We start from the raw sequence: 23204 nt of genomic DNA, 5'->3' as shown, positions 1-23204 counted from the left end.
GGACCAACCGAGAGACCATCGGACGAGCATGTAACCAAAAGGACTCACCGCTGATGGGATGAAGGCACAAAAGACCTTTCCCCCCCTCCTCCACCCCATCCTCCTCCTCCTCCTCCTCCACCTCTCTCAAACCCATGAATTCTGTGCCCCTCGGTGGTAAAGCCTGGATTAAGCAGTCAAAAGTTGACCGGTAGGATTGGGGGTGGGTCGGCGTCACCCTTCACTTCCCCCCTTCCCTTCCCCTCCCCGCGCTGTCTTGGCCAGATCCGGGAGGTCAAGTGCCGGGTCATTGCGCGCTGCCGACCTGCCGGAACTGGGGTAGCGCGGCGGTAAGGATCGGGTCCCTAGGGGTGGGTGGGTGGTGGCCATCCATCGCGGGCTGGGACGAGGGAGAGACGTGGACCGAGGGCTGGGCTGGGCTGGGCTGGGCTGGGCTTGGGGGCACGAGTTGTTTTCCACTGTGAAAACCAAGCCAGGATAAGAGGATGTAAGAGGGGGATGCTGTGTTTCTGCACTCTAGTTGAGCCACATGGGCTCTCGGCTCTGACTCTCTGAGGACTCGGTGCGGAATGGTAGGCCTGGTTGACGTGTTGATCGGCGGATGGGTCGAAATAAGTTTAAAACGTTTATCTTGGTGCCCCCCCCCCAGCATGTGGATGCAGCGCCGACTCCAACTCAGTCGCGATACGATGGGGCCTCCTCGGGGTTCGCATCCATTTTCGTGACACAAGGCTTGAGAGAGTATATTGGAAGTCTCCCACTCTAAGGAATGCATTACGATACGACCACGAATGTATGCACACGCACACACTCTCTCTCTGTCTCTCAACACAAGAAGAAGAAAACACTCCGCGCAATCATCGGTGACCTTGGGTTGCTTTTGCTTGGCACTGGACAGCCACGGCAGTCATACCCAAAACCCCTGTTGCACGACGCTAAGAGGCTTGCCACCCCTGCTTCGATACCCGATGCGAAGATGCGCAAGAATGGGACATTGAACGCCGTTTCATACAACAAGACTAAAGCCAGTTCACGACACAATTAGTGGCCAACGACAGGTCTTCACCCTTGGCCCCCGCCCAGTCGACGCAGCACAGTCGACACGAGCATCCACTCGACAGACTCTAGGGTGAAGTGAAAATACCACTAAGCTGGCTGTATCTAGGGAATCGAGGTGTTCCCTGTTGGGACTGCTCCCGGCTCGAAGAGGATCTGGAAGATCGGGGCTCTGCCGTGCGGGAGCCTGATGCTGTCAGCCCTTAGCAAGGTCGTTGCCGAGGTGGAGAAGTCGCCCGCGACGAGAATCGTAACATGCCCTAGAACATGGCCGCTCCTAAAAACGACGAGAAGCTTGTCAGTCTCGACGGGCGTTGCTGGTGATCATCAAGATTGGCCTCATGTTCGTGGAGTTGATCGGAAATCACGCTGTAAGCCACATATCTTGAGGATGTCTCTGTTGTCAAGGAACGTAATGAAGTTGTTGCGGTCAATAGCGTCGAAAAAACTAATTATAGTATTGCGCATTTTGCTAAGTGATACATAGATGGGTAACCAAATGAGCGGTGTCTGTCGTTTCTACACACACTCTAGCCCCCTAACTGTCCTGCCCTCTTAATCACAGCTCACATCCAACTTTCCATTTTCCATGACTCTCCAGTACTCATACTCGAAATCCTGAAATTTGGCTGGCTCCGCCTCCCAGTCGCGGAAACGCCACGACGTGAGAAGGCAACGGCACTTTCTCGCTTCGCCATCGGCGTCACATTCGAGACATTCCACGCTATCCACGACGGGCGGCTCTGCGAACTTTGGACCTGCCGTTCCGATGCTTGCTGCCAGCTTCTTACAGTCCTGGGTAATGGCGGATTCGAACTTGCTAAGATTGCACTCATAATTCTTAGAGTACGTGGCGATGGCCTGTCGACAGCTCGAGACTCCCTGAAGAAGGAACGGAGAGAAAATTGATATGGTAAATATGATGTTCGACTTGATCATCGTGATGTTTAGCTGATGATAGTTGTGTTTTAAGACGAGGAGGGCGACGCAGAGCGAGATGAAGGGGTGCGAAATAGTAACAATAAGGCTGCGGGAGGTAGAAAGACTGGTTCGAGTGTTGTCAAGGCCAATGGTAATGGCCCCTTGAACTTATATTCTCGCAAGATGAGCGGGTCTAGAGAAAGTGTAGCTCTGTCTCACTGATTTACATTTCAATAAAACAGGCCTGTAATCTCCCGTCAGATAAGTTCATTTCGGAGAGGCTTCGATTTATATGTACTGCAGTGTGAGTTGGTAAGTTTCGGTTCCCCCGCAAGTTGCATCCGTGGGTAGGGGGGTTCATGGCGACAATAACAGCCTCGCATCGATCATGCATGCTGGCAATAAGGTCAGCCAGGAAGTCTTCTCGGAGCTTCCGCCAGGCCCCTTTAACCCAGTAATGTAGCTGATTGTAACTTGATGCCTCGACGCAGTCTTGCATCCAGTTCCAGACGATTTAGATGGGGTTCAGGTCAGGAGAGTAGGGTGGCCACTCGATCACATGAACCCCTCTTAACTAGATATCCCTAAAGTCGAGCGGGCCGAATGGCTTAGGGCTCCGTCTTGCATGAGAACGAGGCTGTCGCCGTGTTCCTGTCTATAGATGGACCCAGCCATCAATGACAGGTACGAGATGTTGCTGGTATGTCTCAGCAGTGATATTGCCCCATTCTTTCTCCTAGAAGACCCCAGTATTGTTAATGTTGACGGAGACGCGCATTCGGTAGTAGTAGTGGTGGTAATAAGGGGTAGTAAGTGCGCCACTTGTTAGGCCTCGTTCTACATTGCATCAAAATTCACACCATAAAGGTACTGTAATCTAATTTCCAATCTTGAAGTTACTACGAATGGTTATTGGGTTTTCTTAAAAAACCCAAAAAATAAAATATACAGCAATAACGCACTGATGGCGAAGCATTGCAAGAATGATAGGGCTCTGCAGACACAACCTAGCCGTTTCTAATTTACAAAACTACGATTGTAGTTTCTTAGCACACGCTAGAAATTTCCATTTATTTATCACTTTAAGCAGACTTATTACGGTAATATCCGGGGGTGGGAAGAAGATAGTGGTGCGCCTCATAAATCGACAAAGAACTTGTTAGTGACGAACTTTCTCCAGGCGAAAACTTCCTAATATGTGATTGATCAGGTAGGGAGGGCACTTTTCTTCAGTTATATAATAGTTGAACCCACTCACCAAACGTCCTACAGCATTATCTTATTCGTAAGCACTCTGTTCACCTGAGAATTCTTTAGCATCTCTTGTTCAATTTTCCCGGTTTGTTTGATCCAAGCATTACGATGCACTTCAAACTGGGCCTAGTCATATTTTCTGTCCTTATATTCGGGCAACTAAGTCTTTGTCAACTTCCGACTGACAGCGATGTAAGCAAATTTTAAATTTTTTTGAACTATATAGTTACAGCCTCTTCATTCCTTCTTCCAGCCCGCCAACAAGACAGTAAGCTAGCATATCTTAGTACCTTGTACGCATCAGACTACATCATAGCATAGACGTAAGATATAATACTGACATTTTATTGATTCAGGAGCGTAAAGGGTATACGCTTTCTTACCGCAATGGACGCTATTATGTACACACCGACTCCTATGATGGTGGTGACGATCCCGTCGACATCATTGGAATTGATACATCCGACTATATTATCACTGTCTACGCAGCGTATAATGGTTGGGAAAAAAGACGCGAGAGCGAGAGACTAAAGTTACGCGACATTCAGATGGAGTTGTGGGACATACAGCCAGACGTCAGGCGTAGCGATTTGACCGCTGTGCGACGTAAAGGTATTATCAACAAGCAAACAGCCAGGAAAATCCGGAGGGTGTACGAAACGCTAGGAGAGGATGAAGATGAAACAATAATTGTGAATTCCGGCGACAGTGGGGCCAAGGGGGAAGCGTGGAGGTTGCTTAAGGATACGCCTTTCTTTGGTGGAACGGCAAAGCTCTTGGATGAATATAACGTCGGGAAGCGTATATCCCAGATTGTTATTCGACCGACTGATCAGTTGTCCGGAGATCACGATCTAGAGTTTAGATTTGACTAGACTGTTGGAATACCGACGGGATCATCTACGGGAAAGTAGGGCCTTAGGCCTAGCTGGGCTAACACACGACTAGACAGCTCGGTCAATATCCACAGCCTCTGTCGATTGCTGTCCTTCAGCAAGAGCCTTTTCTTCTACACGCCTAAGAATCTACAGATAACATGATCCATCCATTAAGCCGTTTAATAACTTAAGCAACCCTATAATGCCAACACTATCCAGTAGTCAATGTTACAGTTGCCACTTACAGCAGAGCAGCAAGGTCTAGCAGAAGTGACAGTTCTATCAACTCTATCAACCCTACTTACTATTCGTTTAGCTGAAGGGCAGTGCGACCAGTCGAATCTGTGCTAACGAAGCTATCCCTAGGCCTATTTTCAAGTACTCAAGCAGTCGCCTGACAGAAAGTGCCTAAGGGTTTGACGATAACTTTGAATCTCCAGAAGAAACAACCTGGTCGGACACCCATGATGTCGCCACGGCCTCTAAGGGGAACTGGCCGAGAGAGCGTCTATTACGCAGAAAAATGAAGACATTTGCAGTCGTCGCAAAGCCAGTCAGTCATTCACCTCCTTCACCTCCTCCTCCTTCCTTTCCATCTTTGTCGACGTTGACAAAAGCTTTTAGTATTGACTTTGCCCTATTGCAATGTTTTACCTCCTTACTCTCATTTCGTTGTCTTGTTTATACAAAAAGAAGTATGTGTTTGTTGCTGAGTGTGAAAGACAAAAGAATTGGACGATCAGGGAATCGAACCCTGGACCTACCGCATGCTAAGCGGTCATTATACCACTAAACCAATCGCCCATTGTTGGTGAAAAGTCCCACAGCAGCTACCATATACCACAAGTTGACGAAGAGCGCAAGCTAAGCCAAATCTGGAGAAAGCCATCACGCCACCCCCACCTAACTATCGTCTGTTCAATCCACCACATTCAGTCATGTTTAGTAAAATTATTGTCCTTCTGGTAGTGGGGCCCGTTAAGAGGCCACCGTTTTCGGATGTCAAAACCAGCACTCGGTGGTCGTTTCTGATCCGAAAAGAAAGAGTGTGGAGGGAGTGTTAAAAGTCGGGTTGGAGAAGACCACCGAAAAGACTGCGCACCGTTTTGGACGGCGAGGACGGCGCTTGTGATTCGCCGTTTCATGTGTGCACTTTTCTCATGGTCTCCATCCTGATTACATCTAGGGAGCTCCTTGACTGCTTGTTCGCCGCTTGCTGTGAGAAAATCCCGTGAGGACATATAGCCGGATATGGTTTGCTCATGTAGTAGGCCGGGTGTGCTTCGCTGGAAGTGAATTAGAACGCTGGCCAGCCAGTCGCATCCCTGAATAACAGTGTCTTCCAATCGTTGGCAACATTACAACTGGATCTCACTACCTTGCGCACGACCTGTCTTATTTACAACTGGAGCAAACACAGATAAGCCTATTCGGACCACCTTTGATAAGGCGCTGTAAGTTGCTATACTCTTTAATCCCTACTTGTCTTTATGTCCTGAGGTACAGTATGGTATGTACACTCAACTTAAGCTCACGCAATTGAGCCCTCAGTATTTGGTGAGTCGTCATCATGTTCCCCTGCGCCTTGACAGTGACATGCCGACTGACTTTGGAATCAACTGCGATGCTCACACGCAGTGTTTGTTACACTATGTTTGACTGGGCACCCTTGCCTACGGTTGCCCTGCAGCGGCTGGTTCTGTGACGAGTCACTGACGAGATGTAGCTGGGATGCGCTTGACGGAAGAGCACCCTGCTTGCTCTGGAAAGAGTTTTTGTCCATCCTGGTCTGAATATGACCGGTCCTAAAAAAACGTAAGGAGCGTGAGGGTCTGGCCTCAGCTACTATACAGGACCTGGAAGTGTTCCTTCACGACAGCGAGGACGACGAGGCAGTGACCGCGGCGAGCGCCTGTCCAATTACCACCGGACAATCTTGGGAATTACCTGAGACTCCGTGACCGAGCTTGGGCGGGCGGGGTCTGAGAAGAGTTCTGCGTTCTGTTCTGTTATAATTGCAGGAATTCGGGGATGGTCTCAACCAGCAGCTCACCACGGGCGGCACAAAATGTAATTTCGGGAGTGTCCAGTTGCTTAACAACAGAGAGTTTTCGAGCGGCTCAGCTGAAAAATAGTCCATATTTGGACTTGTAAACGTGAGACTGTGTCAAATCTCGGTAAAAAAAAAAACGAAAAGAAGAAGCATTGGAACGAAAGAAGTCACCAAAATGAAACACGGCAATCGGCGATATTTGGTCCTCTGGATATCGTCGGCTACCGTGAACCTGGGTTTTGTAATATTGACCACATATCGAGGTAAGTTTGTAAACAAGGGCTTGGTATGACATCTTTGCATATCCATTGTGTCGGGGCTTGATTAGACGTCTTTGGTTGAATGCACACATAGGGCGTAAACAGAAACACGAGGACTGGCGTGCGTCCTAACTTAGCCTGCATGAGCTGCCACTATACCTTGGCGCCTAAAGCTCTGATTAGCTTAACTTGGTCATTTTGGAACCAATAACATCGTGCAAAGTGCTGTTTCTATGGCCGTTCATTCTTGGGAGGCTTGCACTGGGCTTGCTGATAGACATGTTTTTGATCTCTCTCGATGACCCCGGAATGTGGATTCGGCCGTCCCGAAGTTTCTATAGAAGCCCCCTGCACCAAGCTAAGGGCCCAGAACATACAATGTGGTTATGGGCTGACATTGCTACATGTCCAGAGTCTTTGGCCAGAGTCAGCTCGCTTAACCAGTGTCAGCCAAACCCATTGGTGGTCATTGGATGTCGCAGTTCTGCCCTGTCGACATGCAAGCTGCACCTCGTCCCAATCGGGGGAAATCAGCTCTCCACGTTACCAGGGGTTCAACGGTCTGGAGGCGCCCATACGGCTCTTACCCCTGCTCGACGTCCCCCAAAATGCCCACGAAGACATCTCAAAAGGGGCAAGGTCGTCTTTCGCGTGGCCCATGGGGGGAGGGACTTCATTTCCACGTCTGTGGGCTGCAGGGAAAAAAGAGAGACAACGGGTCCTTGTTTGTGTGTAGCTACACTGGGAACTGCCCGCAGTGCTTGCCCAGAATGGATCGGCACGTGGCGACGGAGGGAGCTATTGATGTTTGCTGGAGCGGAGGCTAGGCAGCTTCTGACTGGCAATCCCGAATACTCGGGTCTGGTTCTTTTTCAGCTTCTCGCTCAACCCCCCCAAGCCCGACTTGGCACGGTTGGTGGTGATGCTTGGCATTCTGGTTTGAGGACCTCAGCTCGCTTCGGGGCTTCCTTAGACCCCCAGCCCGAGTCTCGGGGCTTACAAGAGACAAAAACAACTATTGATCCAGCGTCAGCTTTCAGCTGGTTGATTTTGTTTTGCGGAGCGGTGAGAGTAAACAAGCCCTGGATGTCAGGTTCCATGGCCTCGTTTTCTCGGATTGTGGTATATAAGAAACGAGAGGAGCACGTTGTCGAAATACATTATGCTTAACAACACCAACACACTCACGTTCCTCTTGTTGCTTCTCCTGCTTCACCTGCTGCTTCGAACTTGAGTTTTCTCTAGGCTTAAAGTGTAGAAAGGAAACACTGCAATACACCAAACATGGTCCATCAAAAGTCCATCATCAGGGCTTTGCCCTTCCTCATCGGCAGCGTGGCTGCTTCACCTCTCGAGCTTTTCGAACGCGCCACATGCAACCGCGACAACCTCTTCCGTTGTTTCATCGACCAGCGCTATTCCACCCAGGCCAGCGCGTACTGCGCGGGTCTCACGCCCTTCACGACCACTGTCGCGACCACTACGGCCACAGAGTAAGAAGTTTTTGTATTTTTTGGGTCTCGCGGGGCCTTGGGAAAGGATTCCACAGCTGACATTCACGCTTCCTCCAGGACCTCCACCGTCTGGACGGATGTGGTCGTCAGCACCCGTACGGATACCGTCACCTCTACCACCACGGTCTTCACCGCCACAGTACCGTCGACGACTGCCACAGTCACCGGGTTCTATGGATCGGGTCCCCAGAAGATGAAGCGTGCCGAAGCCGCCGCTCCTCCCAAGTGCTTGACCAACGGCGTAACGTACCCGGCTTCTCGCATCACGTCCGCCTGCTCTTGCATCGACGTCCCCGCCCAGACTGTCAGCGTCACATACACAGCTGGCACGGCCACTGTTACGGATGTAAGCAAAAGAAGCAGCCGGAAGAACTTGAGGGGTGTTTTTCTTCTGTAGCTAACGGCCTTCTCAACAGACGCTCACTTCCCTTCTCACGGCCTCCGCCACCGCAACCGTCTGGGAGACGGTATCGACCGTCACCACCGCCGGTGTCGCTACCGTCACTGTGCCCCCAGCCGCTCTCTCGAACCTGGACTTCGAACAGGGCAACCTCAACGGCTGGACGTACTACGACAACAACGACGCCGGCTGGGATGGCGATGTCGTATCTGTGGCTGGCGCCAACGGCCAGCCCACCCGGGCGTTCCGCGTGATCAACCGCCAGTACCTCGGCTTCGCCGACCTGCGCACCACCAACCAGTACTTCCGCCTCAAGGCCGGGTCTCGGTACAGGGTCAGCATGTCGGGCAAGACGACGTCCACCGCCAGCAACACTCTCCCGAACGTCTCCCTCAACGTCAACACCAGAAGCAACTTCGGCATCAACGCCAACTGGTACCCCTTGCAGAACGGGGTCGGGCTGGGCAACGGTTGGTACAGGTTCAGCGGGGAGTTCACCGTCCCGGCACAGTACGAGGGTGACTTTGTTGTCGCCATCGGGTTCACCAGGAGCCAGAACTACGTCGAGCACTTTGTGGACAACATCGCCATCGAGCAGATCTGATCGGGTTCAGCTATAGGCAGGGAGCACACGCGAGGCAAAGCTAGAACAGACAGAAGATGAACGGACGTAGACGACAGTTTCTGGTTTGGGGAGACCGGTTTAATGGTTGTAATGAGGTTTGCGGCTTGGATTCGCTGTGTATTTTTAAACTAACTTTCTTAATAAACGTGGTAATACCGTATCAATCCATTTGTTGACTTCCAGCTTGGCTAGATGGATAGAGCCCTCTTGGTATTTCCGTATCGTTCTAACCTTTCTGTGCCTTTTTTGTTTGATTTCGATTATCTTTTTTGGACCCCTTCTCAACAGGAAGAGGCCCGTCCAGTCAGCCAGCCCGTCCCTGGTCCTCACGCGTCTCTCGCCTGGCCCAGCCGCTTAATGGTCACGTCAAACTCCTCCGGATGCCGCCCGATGACCTCCCTGAGCGTGTCCGTCACGACGGCCGTCTCCCCCTTGGCGATGGCCTCCCAGGCCGTCGCCCACGTCCTCGCCTTCTCGCGCGACCCGAAGCGCGCGAGCACCTGCGGCAGCTTGACGTACTCGTCAACGTCCACCCTGCGGATGCGGACGTCCCGCCCCGCGGCCCTGCCCAGCACCTCGACCGTCTCCGCGAGCGACCAGACGCGGGGCCCCGTGAGGAGGACCTTGTCGTTGACGTGGGGGAACTGGTCCGGGTCCCACGAGTACTGCGAGATGAGCTTCGCCGTCGCCTCGGCCAGCTCGGCGCGCTTGACCCACGCGACGCCCGGCCCGGACCCGTCGTGCGGGATGAGGATCTCGTCCGTCTTCGTCGTCGTCGTCGTCGTATGCGGCGCCGGCGCGGTGATGTCGAAGAAAGCCGTGTAGATCGGATACGACTCCGAGTAGAGGCCCTCGCGCACGGATGTGTAGGTGAAGCTCGGGTCCGACGCGGCGGCCTCGGCGAGGTACCGCTCCGAGTCGAGGTGGGCCTGCATCACCTCCGCCACGGACGAGTCTTCAAGGTCGCCGGCGAAGGCGAGCGAGCTGTAGAAGATGTGCTTCACGCCCGCCCGTCGCGCCGCGTCGATTGCTGGGAGTTGCACCTTTTCCACGGGTCAGTCAGTACGAAAACCAAGGAACTCTGACTACATGTATCAGGATATTTGGTGGGGGGGGGGGGGAGGGGGGGATTTCTTACCTTTTTCCGGTAGTCGTGCACATGGCTGGGATACGAGATCAAGAAGAGCACCTCGATCCCCGAGAAGACGGCCTGGAGGTCCGACGGGCTGGACTCGTACGAGGCCTTGCGCGCGCGAACGCCGTTCTTGATGTGCTCTTGCGGCACCTTCTCCGGGTGCCGGTTGATCAGGATGATTTGGTCGGCGGGGAGAAGTTTCAAGAGGTAGTCGTATGTGCAGCCGCCGAGGGCACCGGAGCCGGGGAAGATGCCGATCGACTTCATGTTGCAAACCAGACTTACTCGTTCGTTCGTTCGTTCGTAGTGCGTGGTTTGAGCTTAGTTGCTTAGTTGCTTGATCGGACGGGCGCTATGTTGAAGACGATGAGCAACAATGAGCAGAGTTGTTCTTGTAAGTCAATATGGGAGCGCAACCCTGTTATTCTGGTGGGCGGTTCAACCGGCGTGTGATCAGATTAGATGGGTTGAGGTGAGGTGAGGTGGGATGAGGTGAGGTGGGATGAGATGAGATGAGATGGTGACATTGCCCGTCTGACGTGCATGATCGCATCACGACCTGAAGCTCGCTTGGCAGGGGGGATGGGGGGATTCGCCCACATGGATATTGACACGCATATTACGTCACCTCGGCCACTCTTCTTTTTCCCTCCCCCCACGGCCCAAGGGGTGGGCGGTTCTCATCAAGCATCTTCCCTCACGAAGTGGCCCCCCCTTGGCCCACGATCTACAGCGCCGATTCCGGAGCGGAGACACACAGATTCTTATTTGCTACCGGCCAGCCGATGCCGCGTGTCCCGGCCCCGCTCCGCCGCCGACGTGTCCGCTCGACAGCCCTCGCTGTGGGGGGAGTATTGCGGATCCGTCATGGAGGAAGACTTGAGGCTGCCGTGGCCGGGTTTGTATGAGATAGGTGGCTCTTTTCCGGTTCTTTTCTTTCCACCAGGAGAGCCTGCGGGTTCCCCAGTAGAATTCGATGGTGGTAGGACATCTCTGTAGGACATCATCTCTGGAAGGGGGGAGCATCCGACTTTACCAAACTACCTGAACAAGGCATTTCACGGTATGGATTTGGGGATTTTCTGGTTGGAAAAGAAGTGCAAATAAGCATAATAAACCCAGTCGGCATGTTGTGCCGCCCTAAGTTGCCTGAACAAAATCAAGCTGAGAAAATAGAATCCACCAACCCCCCCCCCCCCCTCCCCTTTGACAACTCCTTACTTCCAGTTCGTGGTCGCACCCCGCTTGGCACCATCGACGAGAACCAAAAAGTCACTGGGCGTGATCTTCCCGTTCTTGCCGCGGGGCCCCGTGACGAGGCCGATGTCGACGCTCTTGAAGTTGGCGTTGGTGAGCAGCGCGCCCCCGGCGACGACGTCCCACGAGTTGCCGACCGACGTCTGCGCGTCCCGCAGCGTCACCTGGCCGCCGAACGTGGCGTTGGCCAGCGCCGTCGGGTTGTTGACGGCGGCGACGTTGCGCTTGAGCACGCCCGTCGCGTTGACGCTGCGGAACCCGACGCGCCCGTTCATCCACGACGTGTTGTCCTCTATGGCGAACGCCCCCGTCTGCGAGTTGTCCGTGAACCCGTTGGCCTTGTTGCCGAACGCGATGCAGTTGATCACGTCGCGCGCCGCGGGGAGGATGTCGCCCGCGCTGCCGCCGCCGAGCTTGAACCCGTTGCCGTTGCCCGTGAAGTCGGGGATGTCCTGTCGGGCGTATGTTAGTGAGGTGCCAGGCAACAGGCATGAGGAGATGAGTGGATTAGGGGGGGGGGGGGGGGGGGGGGTGAGGGCTTGTTGACGTACCCAGCGGTTGAAGCCGTTACCCCAAGCAATGCTGTCCTTGATGGTCAGCTTGGAGTGGAATTCCCTGAGTGAACACTCGTTGTTAGCGTCCATCACATCAAACCATCATCATCACCGCACCGGCCAGCAGAGCGTGCGTCCAAACTCACCAGAAGTCCACACCGTCGTCAGAGTTGTCCCAGAACCGGCTACCGACGACGATGTTGCCCTCGCCCTTGCCCTCCTTGATCGCGAGGCCGTCGGCGTTCTCGCCGTTGTTCCTGGGGTCACGGTTGCCGTACGAGTCGAGGTACGAGATGACGTTGTTGGAGAGCTCGCCCTGCATGTGGAAGCCGCTCTCGTAGTTGTCGCGCGTGACGATCTGGTTGAAGCGCAGGTTGCTCGAGTCCCGGACGTACACCCCGTACGCGCCGTGGGTGAAGGTGAGCCGCGCAAAGTTCCAGTACTGGGCCCGCGAGACGTGGAGCACGCCGCGGTTCCTGCTCGTCACCGAGGCGCCGAGCGGGGCCGGGGTGTCGGGGAGGCCCTCGCCGTCGATGATGACCTCCTCGTCATTGACGGCGCGCAGGGTGATGGGCGCCTGCGCCGTGCCGTTGACCGTGATGTTGATGTTCTTCAGGAGGTCGTACGTCCCGCCGCGCAGGAGGATGACGTCGCCGGGACGGGACATGTTGACGGCCACCTGGATGTCGCCAAACGGCTTGGATCGCGTGCCGTCCGGCGTCGGGCTGCCCGTGGGGGCGACGTAGATCTCGGCCGCCAGGGCCAGGGGAAGGCAAGAGATGAGTGTCGAGAGCAGCAACATAGTGAATAACGTTATGTACTTTGAAAGAAGAAAGAGTGTAAGAGTTGGTTTTCTTTTGAAAAAAAAGAAACTCGTAAACCAGAAAAGAGTGACTGGTGATACCAACGGATGCCCAAAAAGACATGGCATGTTGACAATAGCCGTGGCCTGGTTTTATACCACCCAGCACCTGCAAAGACCCCGAAACTGCGTTGCCGCAATTTGGGACGGCAATGACATGACAAAAGGACAGCATCTTGGCACTTTACGACGGCACTAAGAACACGATGAGAAGTCTTGGGCCTCTATAACATACTTTAGCTACTGAGTTGGAAACCCTACAACTAGTTGCCAGCAAGTGTCTGACTGGAACCGCGAGGACCGTGAACTTTCCAATCGTGGCGAGGTTTAAGCTCTTTTCATGGGAAATCAATCAACTGTTCATAGGGGTCACCCCTACTGACCTCATGACTTGGGCAGATGGTGGTGTTGTGCCAAGACGCTCCATCACCAAAAAGTCCACGGCTGCCCGCCTCGTTCCGGCGAATGGGCCACCACTCAACCCCGAAAACTCCGAACCAGCAGCCGCCCCTAATTGCCCTAAATTACGGATACATCTCTTGTGATGTCGAGGCGGAGTCCAGAGTCTAGACCACCCGAGGGGCGGGCTCCAGCCCTGGGGAATGTCCTGACTTCATTGGCCAGTTTCCAGTGGGAGGATGTAATGATTGTCACCGAATTCTGGATGCTTCTGATGGCTGTACTTTTGTGTTTTCACTCCAAGTATCTCAAAGCGTGAGGTCGTGAGCATCGTTCCTGGTGATAGGTCACAAGGTCATCAAGCCTTCAACAGTACACGGATCCATGGAGCCATGGCTCCCGCCCCGAGGTAACACAGGCACAAACGCACATTACAAGTTGAGGCACGCGAGTTAAGCCCAACATTGAGTTTGATGCCATGTGCGATCCCATCCCACAGGCAACCTAATCTACCTTAAACAGCCACCAGTTTAAGCTTCCTGTAGCGAGGTAAGGCCATTTGCAGGATCACACTCCATGACTCGGGTGAGTGCCCACCGCCCACTTGTGCCGGGAAATTACATCCCGGCAGGTGTTCGTCAGCGCCCCTGCAAGCCAGCCGTCAAAGTCTCTGGGGCCCGAATAGTTGGTAAACAGCGTCATCTTCGAAGACGCCTCACAAATCGGAGGCAGCGAGCGGCATGAAACCCTACGTTGCTCTGGAAAAGAGCGAAAGGCTGGACCCGGAACGCGGAGAGACGTGTCTAGGATGGGGAAAAGCTCAGCAGTAACTTGCCGTAAATTGCACGCATACCGAGACACTGGCCTCGAGTCGTGTCCTCGTCAGCCCGGCGGAGCAATTCCTGCTAGTCGACGAGTGTGGTGGAGTCGTTGAAGTCAACATCAGAGTGTTCTCTGAAGGGTCACTTTAAAATGACGCTTTTCCGCTCGTGTACTTCCACGCTCGACGTCGAATTGACTCTCTCATTACGAAACGGGACCAATCTAGCTCCCCCCTCACCCCTCTTCATCGGAAACCCTCTTGCCTGCGGTCAATGGGAGTCCTTGGTTCAGTAGTAGACAACTGGCCACTTTTCTTCCCCGAGAAAACTCAACAGCTGTATCGGCGGGTGATCATAGAGGTGGCTCACTTTGTGTATTTAGTTAATTGCGTCTTGAAGTCCTGACTAGAGTAGGAAACTTAGACTCTAGCACATTGCGGTGTTGGTTGTCTGAATTGCCCCGCCCTCTGGTCCAGGCATCTGCTCTGCCAGCAGGCAGTATCGAGACATGTCGGTTGCGTAGAATCCGTGTTGCCCAGCTTTTGGCAGTAGCGTCTTGTTAAGCAGCAGTTAGCACAAAAGCCTCAAGCATTCTCAAGCTGTTCCAGCTGACTGATAATTCCCTCCGGTCTCGCCCGAGATTCGGCTTGGCAGGCTGCTCTCATTGCCGGTTACTAATACGGAGTGTCTATTTAGTGCAATGCAAGAGAGGATAATCACATGCAGGCGGCGGTTGAAAGCAGGCAGCCGTCAAACCCATCTTTCTACCCGGCCTACGAGGACTGCCTCCATTGCATCTTCACGGAACGATTCTTTTCCAGCAATGAAGGTAGCTTCTGCATTAGATAAGATGTGGTTTGGAAGGGGGCTGCACATCATGTAGCCAGAATGACGAGCTACATGAGCGACACACGCAGGCGTTTTCCATGGATGTGAACGGATCTTAGTGTCTCAACAACTTGCTCTGGATACCTATGTCTCCACTCCTCCTCTCTCAATCACATCTTAACTCTGTCAATCTCTCTACCAGTTCCCTAATCCTTTCCATCATATGGTGGTAAGAAGCCAACGGCACTAGGTCTGATAGGGTAGTGATATTGTGAAAAGCGAAGAATTTACAGTGTAGAGAGATGGCCAGGGTAGAAAACTTAGATTCCACTCTATTTCTGTGGCCTGTCTATGTGGCTCGTCGAACGGTCGCGCGTATGACGATCTTAATGTACCGCTTACAAGCCTTTTTGTCGTCCACAGACGTGTTGACTTAGGCTCATGGGTTGTTTCCAATAGCCGTTGCTTTTGTGTTCGCTTCATTTGGAAACACACCTAGGTCAACTCACAACAGCATCGTGATAATTGGAACCAATTTCTGGGGCGAATGATTATCTCATCAAATTGAATACCCACTCTTCTCTTGTTACAAGTTAATCTTTAGTGGTGCATAGCAGTTTAAGCCAAGTAGGAAGGTTTTTGCCAAATGCCTTCACATCACACCACATCAGCTGATTGTTATAGTTCGTTTTCGGTGCCTCATTTTACCTGATCACATGAGGAACAAGCCGAAAAGCTGATTGAAAATATAGGTAATGGTTGAAGATATCAACTTGGTCTCTTCCTGATGCAAAGCAATGCCTGAGGGTTAAGCTACCGCGTGATTCTGCAAGAGTTGCTAGTACACACATACAGGATGTATTTCAATGCGAAAGTAAAGAGAGAATTATGTAAATTGAGACCCTGCCAGATTAGTCGGTTCGCCAGGACTATTGATGAAGTCTGCTATCCGCCCGCTAACAATGACGATGACAGTTTGCATTGTCTACTGACCACAAGTTCGTACACAAGATACACCAACCTTGCACTTTGATATGTGGCTGGGACTGCTGCCGGGTGTTTTAGTCAACAGTTCACGCCCTGTCGAGGCCGCATATAACCTCTCTGGTCCCCACAAGACCTGAAAGTGATGTGTTAGGGTGCTATGTCAGCTTTGAGGCCGTTATCACTGAGAGGCTTGACATGTCTGCTTTGGCGAGGGATTTGCGTCACATCGCCCGTTAATGGATCATAGATTTACACTAGCCGACTGCCTGATGAGATAGCATTGAGAAACAGATACCTCGGCTCAAACGGCGCTGCCACATTTCTCGGAATCTTGAGCCTATGATTCTGTTATCAGACTTGCTGTGTATGCCTGCTTCGTCCTCCAAGGAAAGTGTCAAAATATTGACCAAACTAGTAGATAGGTTGGCTATACTGCTGCCTGTTGTCATAGTATCACGTGTCTGATGCAGAAGCGCACCGTGTGGAAACGATAGTGACCATGCTTGTTCTAACCTTTCTATACAAGGAATCCTCACCTTCTTCGAGACTACTCCAGTGAGGCATTCAAGTTTCACAACAATCTTGTTATGAATCTCACCACTCTGTACCGCAGCTACTGTCAATCCATACAAAGGGGTGAAACCTACAAAAAGCTGTCCAGTAACTTGTATTGCAGTGGCAGATTGTATAATCAATGGACGTGGAGTAAAAGGGTATTGAATTGTAACGAAGGGTTTGTCAACATCAGCCGTAAGACCAAAAATAGGATTGCACGCGGGATATCTTTTGCGCTTTGGTGAGGAAAGGGGGGGGGGGGGGGGGGGGTGACTTTCAGTGTGGAAATACGACTAAGCCCAGAGGGCCGATATTTGTCTGTTAGAAACAAGGCAAAACATCTACAGCGATCTAAACATTGACTCAAGGCGATGACTACATTTAAAGAAAGCTAGAGCTGAGTGGTGGCGGCCTACTGCTGATCATATGTTCCCCGAATCTCCTTCATCTTTTTCATTCGCCAAGTGTGCAACGCAAGAACAAACCGAAACAAACCCCGAGAAAGTTCAATCGGCACGAAGATATTGTTGGGGCGATATTCTGAGCAAATCTCAGTCGGTCTCGGGTCTGGTAGAGATGCGGCTATTTCTGGCTAGAAAAGGGAATTGTTTATCCAACTGATAGTGACTAACAAAAAATGAGCCGGAAGCGTCCCAAAGCCATCATTGTAGTAGTCAAATTAGGGGCCAAAGATCGCCTCGGGTCTCGAAGGCCAGAGACCATGCAGCTCCAGAGAAGCATGACTGCGTGTCGCTTACGTAGCAAGAGTGACGTTCCTCAATCAACGTTAGATCAATTGTCGTTTCTCTTATGCACACAATCCTATTATGAGACCAGCTCAAACGCTGCTGCGCAGACGTTACTTCGCTTTTCAACCGGACACTCGACCGTGGGAAGACTGTTTACGGAGGTTGACAGAGGACGATGGGGTTGAACAGGGGATAGGGACCGCACAAACGATAACAAGAGTAAGAAATCCCACGAGACGATAACCTTCGAGGAAGACACGCCTAGGTGCTCCGAGAACTGCGGCAATTCTGTCTGCATTATTGAATTGTGCTCTGGGACGACGATGTTTAGTCTTATCAATCGTTTGAGTTGCTTCTCAACCAACCTGGGTCTCTGTTACCCTTGGCATGTTCCGACATGTCTTGGAACTGTTTGCAATGAGTACACGACTTTGTTTTTTTCGAGGATCATGGACGTTCATGGCTCAGAAGGCGACAAGCAACAATTATATTATTAGATGGAAGTCCCCTCGATACGAGTCATAGCTGTCCCCGAGGTCAGCATCCCCCCTTCACACTAGTGTCAGTTTTCTTGGCGCTAGTACTGTTTCTATAGGAATACCGACAGCGTCCCCTTGGCACGTCTGGCGGCGGCCTGGCCCTGGAATAGAAGGTCAATGCCGAATTTCAGGCGTTTTGCTTGCGGCTGAGGTTGATCACGAACTTTGATTCAAAGGAGTGGACAGGCAAGGTCGACGGCGTGGCCGGTTGTTGACTTTGCGGTTTGCTTGCGTATTCGGCGAGCAACATGACAACGTCAGCATATCAGTAGTCACTCGGCGATCAGGGTTCGCCACAAGTGGTCAAAGACTCGACGCGCGTCCAAAAAAGACAGCAAGAGTAGAAACCGGGACATGTGGCGGTCTCCCGCAGACGGGCGGCACACTGATCCGAGGCATTCTCCAGCTGCTGATATAAGTGAGATCTTGTCATCGACACGGGGAGAGGGAGAGAAAAATAGGGGTCGACAACTTTCGGAATGCGGGGGAGGCTTACAGGCCGAGACCATGAAGCAATGGGTCCACGCTATATCCAAGACGCGTACTCGTCCCGGCAGCCCGGAGTTTAGAAGGACCATCCCGGAACACAATGCCATTAGCTTTTTCTCAGAACCTTCACTACGCCAGGGATAGCAAGGAAGCCAGGGATAGGGGCGAAGCGTACTAATGAGTGAGACTCCAGCCGCAGCCAAGCTAACGTCAAACAGGATAGTCCTGGCTGGCATGCTGTTAATATGTAGGTACGGAGGAAACCCGGAACACGCAAGCCATACGAAGCAAGTGTCGCCAGTCAAGTAAATTAAATGTCGACGCGGGAGGAGGGGGTATGGGACGAACAAGCTTTTGGCTAGAAGAAGGCTTAGGTCTTCAAGTATGGGAGCAATATGGAGAGTGGTCTCAGCGGCAGTTCTTAAGGGAGTTGACCGCCCGTTTCGAGAATGTTGTGTTGAGGATGGTGTCTATGATTTTTGCGAGCGTCTTTCCGCGAGAAAATCCGAGGACCATAGCATCACGAAGGACAAGTAGGCGAGAGAGAGAGAGAGAGAGAGAGAGGATGATTCGCTTCTTAGTCCTCCCCCGATACGGCTCTCAGTCGACGCCAGTCATCACCGCCGCCGCCTTCATCGCCCTCGCCGTCGTCTATCTCCTCCGCTTCAACGGCCACATAACGCCCTTCACATCGGCCTCCTTCAGCTTCCGGACCTCCAGGGTCTCGGGCCTCAACCTCGACGCCATCAACTCGACGGCCCAGTACTTTGTCGACTACCCCCTCGGCCCCCCCTACAAGAATGTCTTTGGCGAGCTCGGCGAGCGGACAAAGGTGTTGCGGTCGTGGATCGAGGCGCTCGAGGAGAAGAACGGCGGGGGCAACGGCGACGGGCTGCGGGTTGTGGGCGCCGAGAGGCAGTTCCTCGACGAGACGGTCGAGCGAGTCGCTTCATCCCTGTTCCCCTACCTGCAGTCTCCGCCGAGGGATATTCACAGCCAATCCCCGCTTGCCGATCTCAGGCGAAGCTTTTCAAATGCCGGCGCTCATGCGCGGCATCCTGCGCAGCAGCAGCAGCGTGTTGGGGGAGGCGGAGACAGATACACCAAGATGGATTACGCGCACCGGAACGCCGGCATCGTCATCCCCACCGGACGGGGCACGTTGCGCTTCGCGTGCCATCTGGTGGCGTCGCTAAGGCATGTCCACCGGACAAAGCTGCCGATCCAGATCGTCTACGCCGGAGACGAGGACCTCTCGCAAGAGGACCGCGATACGATAGTAGAGGCCGCGGCCGGGGCCGATGACGGACACGTCGAGTTCCTGGATATCTTGACCGTCTTCAACGACACCACGCTGAGGCTGGCGGAGGGAGGGTGGGCGATCAAACCGTTCGCCGCGCTGGGCAGCCGGTTCGAAGAAGTCATCCTTCTGGACGCCGACGTCGTCTTCCTGCAGCCCCCGGAGCAGCTGCTGCAACAGCGCGCGTACCGGGAAAGGGGAGCGCTGCTCTTCCATGACCGGCTGCTCTGGAAGGACGAGTTCCCGGACCGGCACGCCTGGTACCACGAGATGCTCAAGCACCCGAGCGAGGAGCTGCAGAAGTCGCTGGTGTGGACCGAGAGATACGCCGAGGAGGGCGACTCGGGCGTCGTCGTGCTCGACAAGGGCCGGCTGGACGTGCTAATGGGCCTGCTGCACACGTGCTGGCAGAACTCCTACGACGTCCGCACGTCGTGGACGTACCGGATCACGTACGGCGACAAGGAGACGTGGTGGATCGGCCTCGAGACGACGGGCGCGGCGTACGCCTTCTCGCGGCACTACGGCGGCATGGTCGGCTGGCGGAAGCCGCTGGCGGGCGGCGGGGAGTCGGTGGTGCAGACGGGCCAGACGCAGGTGTGCAGCTTTGTGATCGCGCACGTGGACGAGACAGACGACCTGCTGTGGTACAACGGCGGCCTGCTGAAGAACAAGATGGACGACCCGGCCGAGTTCTCCGTCCCGACGCACTGGATGATCGACCAGCAGTGGGTCAAGGGGGCGAGGAAGAAGGACATGAGCTGCATGGTCGGGACAAACGCGAGGGTGCTGTCGACGCACGAGACGGGGGTGTTGGAGCAGAGCATCGAGGCGGCTAAGGATGTTGACTATAGGCTCGAGTTGGTGTAGATCTCGATGCAAATGTAGAGAATCCCTTTTTTCCTTTCTGTGCGCTTCAGGATATGATGGCCTTCCTTTCATCTGCTGGTAGCGAGGTCGCCTCCATGCGCTTTAGGGTCTTACTCGTCTCGACGACGAAGTCGGTGAGTTCTTGACAGTGTTATGCTCAATCTCAGACGGCCACTCACTGCTTATCCAGGTCAGTGGACGTCGGCGCCGGAAGCCAAGACCGGCCAAGACCGGCCTGGAGTGGGGCGTCCTCCGTTGCTTGGCCGGAGGTGGCCGGGGTGCCAACGGCAGTCCGCTCGCGGACGACAGTTTCATTACATCCCTGCGGAACTAAACAATTAGCGTAGAGCAACATCGGCTGAAGTTTTTTGCAAAAAGACAGTCGGACATCTACTCGATATCATGTCTCTTACAAAAGAATTCCGTCCGGATCACCCCGATGCTTTCCTCAGTGAGATGGAGGATGCCAACGAGTGCACCCTACTAACACGGCATGTGTGGGACACAGAAAACCATTTTCAGGGCGTTTTTCAAACTAATCAGGTCTTTTCAACATTGCCATGTCTGTTTCTCACCATTAACAATCTTAAGGTAACTGGCTGCACAAGGTACAGACAACCACATATTATTCAATAGTCGTTAAAGATCCTCCGAAAACACCTCTTTCCTCTTAAGTCTCGACCCAACGAACCCCTTGCGTCAAAGAAAGTCCCATTTCTGCTCATGCCGCGCACTTGCTAGCGTACCTCAAACCATGACCGAACCGGAACACGGGGTTCTCCGTGTCGAACGGCACGTCCTCCCTCGCATCCTCGACGGCCTGCTGCGAGCGGGGCAAGTCGAAAGGCAGCTTGCCTTCCGGGGAGGCGATGCCGAACACAACGTCCAGGAAGGCCTCGCTGCCGCTGCCGAAGCTGCCGAAGACGGCGGCAGCAGCGTCGACCACCTCGGGAACGGCGGCCGGGCGGTCGAGGATCACGTCGACGATGGTGGGCACGGCCGCGTAGATGGCGGCCTGGCGGGCCTTCTCCTCGGCGGAGTACTCGAGCGATCCGGCGTGGTACGCGGCCTCGAAGCCGCCGGGACGGGGCTCGTAGGGCGCCTCGAGCCGCAGGAGGGCGTAGTCGGCCTCCTCGGGCGTCGGGACGACGATGAAGTTGCGCGACTCGAGCAAGGTGGCGTTGAAGCCCTCGATGTAGAACTTGGTCTCGGCACCGACGTGCTTCAGAGGGAGGATCTCGTCCCTGTTGGTGAGCAGCGTGTAGGCCCTGCGCTGGGCGTCATTGCCGAGGCGGGCGAAGTAGTCGTTGCCGACGACGCGGGCCGCGGCCTCCGGGTCGACGAAGGGGTTGTCGAAGAGGCCGAGGAGGAACTTCTCGCGCAGGAGGCGCCGGACAGAGACGTCGAGCCTCTCCTCCGTCACGTTGCCCTGCTCGACGAGCTGGACGATGAGCTCGACGCGCTGCTCGCCGCCGAACTGGTCGACTCCGGCGTCGAGGACCCGGGCGGCGCGCTCGAGCTCCGTCAGGCTCTCGACCCCCCACGCGCGGGCGGGCATGTCCTGGCCGCGGATTACCGTGTCCGTGATCAGGCCCCAGTCGGAGACGACGATGCCCTGGAAGCCGAGCTCCTCCCTCAGGAGGCCGGTGACGATCTGCTTGTTGAAGGAGAAGCCGACGGGGTCGTACTCGGTGCCGATGGGACGCGAGTAGTACGGCATCATCTGCCTAGCGCCGGCCGCGATCGCCGCCTTGAAGGGGATGAGGTGGTAGTCGAAGTTGTCGCCGGGATACGTCTGGTTCTTGCCGTAGGTGAAGTGGGAGTCCTCGCCGTTCTCCATCGGACCGCCGCCGGGGAAGTGCTTGGTGACGGTCGTCACGCTGTAAGGGCCCAGCTCTTTACCCTGGAAGCCCTTGATGTACTCGACGAGGAGCTCGCTGGTGAGGTTGGCGTCCTCGCCCCAGGTGTTGCCCAGGCGGGACCACCGCGGCTCGGTGGCGAGGTCGACCTGCGGGTGCAGCGCGGACCGGATGCCGACGGCGATGTACTCCTCGCGAGCGACCTCGGCGAACTGCCGGACCAGGTACGGGTCCCGCAGGGCGGCGAGGCCGAGGGACTCGGGCCACTGAGAGAAGACGCCGGCGCGGAAGCCGGTTCCAATGTTCTCGGTGAAGCTGTGGCGGGGGTCCGTCGACAGGGTGACGGGGATGCCGAGGCGGGTGTCGAGGGCGCGCTGCTGGACGAGGTTGACGAACTCAGCGACCTGCCGCGCGTCGACAATGTCGCCGACGAGGTTGAAGTGCGTCATGTGCTTCTCGCCGATCATATTGTCGGTGCTGTTGCGCCGGGCCGTCGCGTTGCCGGCGTCGAGGGTGCCGTTGGGCCCCTGCTGCAGCTGCGTCTGGAAGAGCTGGCCGGCCTTCTCTTGGAGAGTCATGCGGCTCAGAAGGTCCTCGACCCGGTCGTCGACGCAGTAGGAAGAATTCTTGTAGATGGGCAGGGACTCGTTCCTGCGAGCCAGGGAAGAGAGGTGAGGGAGGCTTGAGGGGGGGATGGATGTGCAGCTCGCTCCCAGGGGGAGGACGGCCAGGGCCCAGGCTGCCAGTTCAGATCTCATGATGGGCCAAATGTTTGCCAATGAGTTGCTAGAGCTGAGAACTGAGAGCTGTGTAAAAACAGTGAGTTGCTATTTCTTGTCTACATTCTGAGTGGGATCAGAGGGGTATTTATGAGCGCACTCGGACGTTGATCTCAGTGATGGGATATGGCTGTTGATCCTCTGGACTTGGCGATGAATGCTACCTCGGGACTCCCACCAAGTGGAAGTAACAAGAAACACGAGGATGCTTGCGTTCTTGGCAAGCTGTTCAACGGCCTTGTGTCGGTCGTAATGGTCGG

The 23204-nt window shown here is 54.3% G+C and overlaps 8 protein-coding genes across 8 annotated transcripts; 3 read left to right on the top strand and 5 right to left on the bottom strand.

The window, feature by feature from the left end:
* Positions 1-1611: 1611 nt before the first annotated feature.
* CDEST_12089 (Putative avirulence Effector AvrLm4-7) lies at positions 1612-2205 on the bottom strand (the record flags this gene model as incomplete). The annotated part of the gene is made up of 1 exon (XM_062928245.1): positions 1612-2205. The coding sequence occupies exon 1, from the start codon at positions 1993-1995 to the stop codon at positions 1612-1614; it is 384 nt and encodes a 127-aa protein (XP_062784296.1). The 5' UTR covers positions 1996-2205.
* Positions 2206-3269: 1064 nt separating this feature from the next.
* Positions 3270-4249, top strand: CDEST_12088 (uncharacterized protein). The gene is made up of 2 exons (XM_062928244.1): positions 3270-3423; positions 3588-4249. The coding sequence occupies exons 1-2, from the start codon at positions 3340-3342 to the stop codon at positions 4104-4106; spliced, it is 603 nt and encodes a 200-aa protein (XP_062784295.1). The 5' UTR covers positions 3270-3339; the 3' UTR covers positions 4107-4249.
* A 3457-nt stretch (positions 4250-7706) lies between these two features.
* CDEST_12087 (Putative carbohydrate-binding, CenC, Galactose-binding-like domain superfamily) lies at positions 7707-8942 on the top strand (the record flags this gene model as incomplete). Its single annotated transcript, XM_062928243.1, has 3 exons — positions 7707-7915; positions 7994-8282; positions 8353-8942. The coding sequence occupies 3 exons, from the start codon at positions 7707-7709 to the stop codon at positions 8938-8940; spliced, it is 1086 nt and encodes a 361-aa protein (XP_062784294.1). The 3' UTR covers positions 8941-8942.
* A 1-nt stretch (position 8943) lies between these two features.
* On the bottom strand, positions 8944-10622 carry CDEST_12086 (Putative NmrA-like domain, NAD(P)-binding domain superfamily). The gene is made up of 2 exons (XM_062928242.1): positions 10100-10622; positions 8944-10004 (listed from the first exon to the last, which is right to left on the bottom strand). Exons 1-2 carry the CDS (start codon positions 10361-10363, stop codon positions 9288-9290), a joined length of 981 nt encoding a protein of 326 aa, XP_062784293.1. The 5' UTR covers positions 10364-10622; the 3' UTR covers positions 8944-9287.
* Positions 10623-11313: 691 nt separating this feature from the next.
* CDEST_12085 (Putative pectin lyase/virulence factor, right handed beta helix domain, PL-6 family) lies at positions 11314-12915 on the bottom strand (the record flags this gene model as incomplete). Its single annotated transcript, XM_062928241.1, has 3 exons — positions 12054-12915; positions 11905-11968; positions 11314-11805 (listed from the first exon to the last, which is right to left on the bottom strand). The coding sequence occupies exons 1-3, from the start codon at positions 12836-12838 to the stop codon at positions 11314-11316; spliced, it is 1341 nt and encodes a 446-aa protein (XP_062784292.1). The 5' UTR covers positions 12839-12915.
* Positions 12916-18701: 5786 nt separating this feature from the next.
* Positions 18702-20306, top strand: CDEST_12084 (Putative alpha-mannosyltransferase, nucleotide-diphospho-sugar transferase; the record flags this gene model as incomplete). The annotated part of the gene is made up of 1 exon (XM_062928240.1): positions 18702-20306. The coding sequence occupies one exon, from the start codon at positions 18702-18704 to the stop codon at positions 20304-20306; it is 1605 nt and encodes a 534-aa protein (XP_062784291.1).
* A 175-nt stretch (positions 20307-20481) lies between these two features.
* CDEST_12083 (uncharacterized protein) lies at positions 20482-20661 on the bottom strand (the record flags this gene model as incomplete). Its single annotated transcript, XM_062928239.1, has 1 exon — positions 20482-20661. One exon carries the CDS (start codon positions 20659-20661, stop codon positions 20482-20484), a length of 180 nt encoding a protein of 59 aa, XP_062784290.1.
* Positions 20662-20882: 221 nt separating this feature from the next.
* Positions 20883-22985, bottom strand: CDEST_12082 (Putative glycoside hydrolase, family 3, glycoside hydrolase family 3 domain-containing protein). Its single transcript, XM_062928238.1, has one exon. The coding sequence runs from the start codon at positions 22921-22923 to the stop codon at positions 21028-21030; it is 1896 nt and encodes a 631-aa protein (XP_062784289.1). The 5' UTR covers positions 22924-22985; the 3' UTR covers positions 20883-21027.
* Between the last annotated feature and the right edge of the window lie 219 nt (positions 22986-23204).

Source organism: Colletotrichum destructivum, chromosome 8 (assembly GCF_034447905.1).
Source record: "Colletotrichum destructivum chromosome 8, complete sequence".
In the NCBI taxonomy this organism is placed as follows: domain Eukaryota; kingdom Fungi; phylum Ascomycota; class Sordariomycetes; order Glomerellales; family Glomerellaceae; genus Colletotrichum; species Colletotrichum destructivum.
Note: the sequence above shows the minus strand (reverse complement) of the source record. Positions and strands in the feature narration are given on the sequence as shown.

Excerpts from the sequence above, each read along its gene's own strand:
- CDEST_12086 (XM_062928242.1), bottom strand. The coding sequence starts at position 10,363 with ATGAAGTCGATCGGCATCTTCCCCGGCTCCGGTGCCCTCGGCGGCTGC. Across the intron at positions 10,005-10,099 it reads TGCACGACTACCGGAAAAAG|GTGCAACTCCCAGCAATCGA; the intron begins GTAAGAAATCCC and ends CCCGTGGAAAAG.
- CDEST_12088 (XM_062928244.1), top strand. The coding sequence starts at position 3,340 with ATGCACTTCAAACTGGGCCTAGTCATATTTTCTGTCCTTATATTCGGG. Across the intron at positions 3,424-3,587 it reads AACTTCCGACTGACAGCGAT|GAGCGTAAAGGGTATACGCT; the intron begins GTAAGCAAATTT and ends TTATTGATTCAG.
- CDEST_12082 (XM_062928238.1), bottom strand. The coding sequence starts at position 22,923 with ATGAGATCTGAACTGGCAGCCTGGGCCCTGGCCGTCCTCCCCCTGGGA.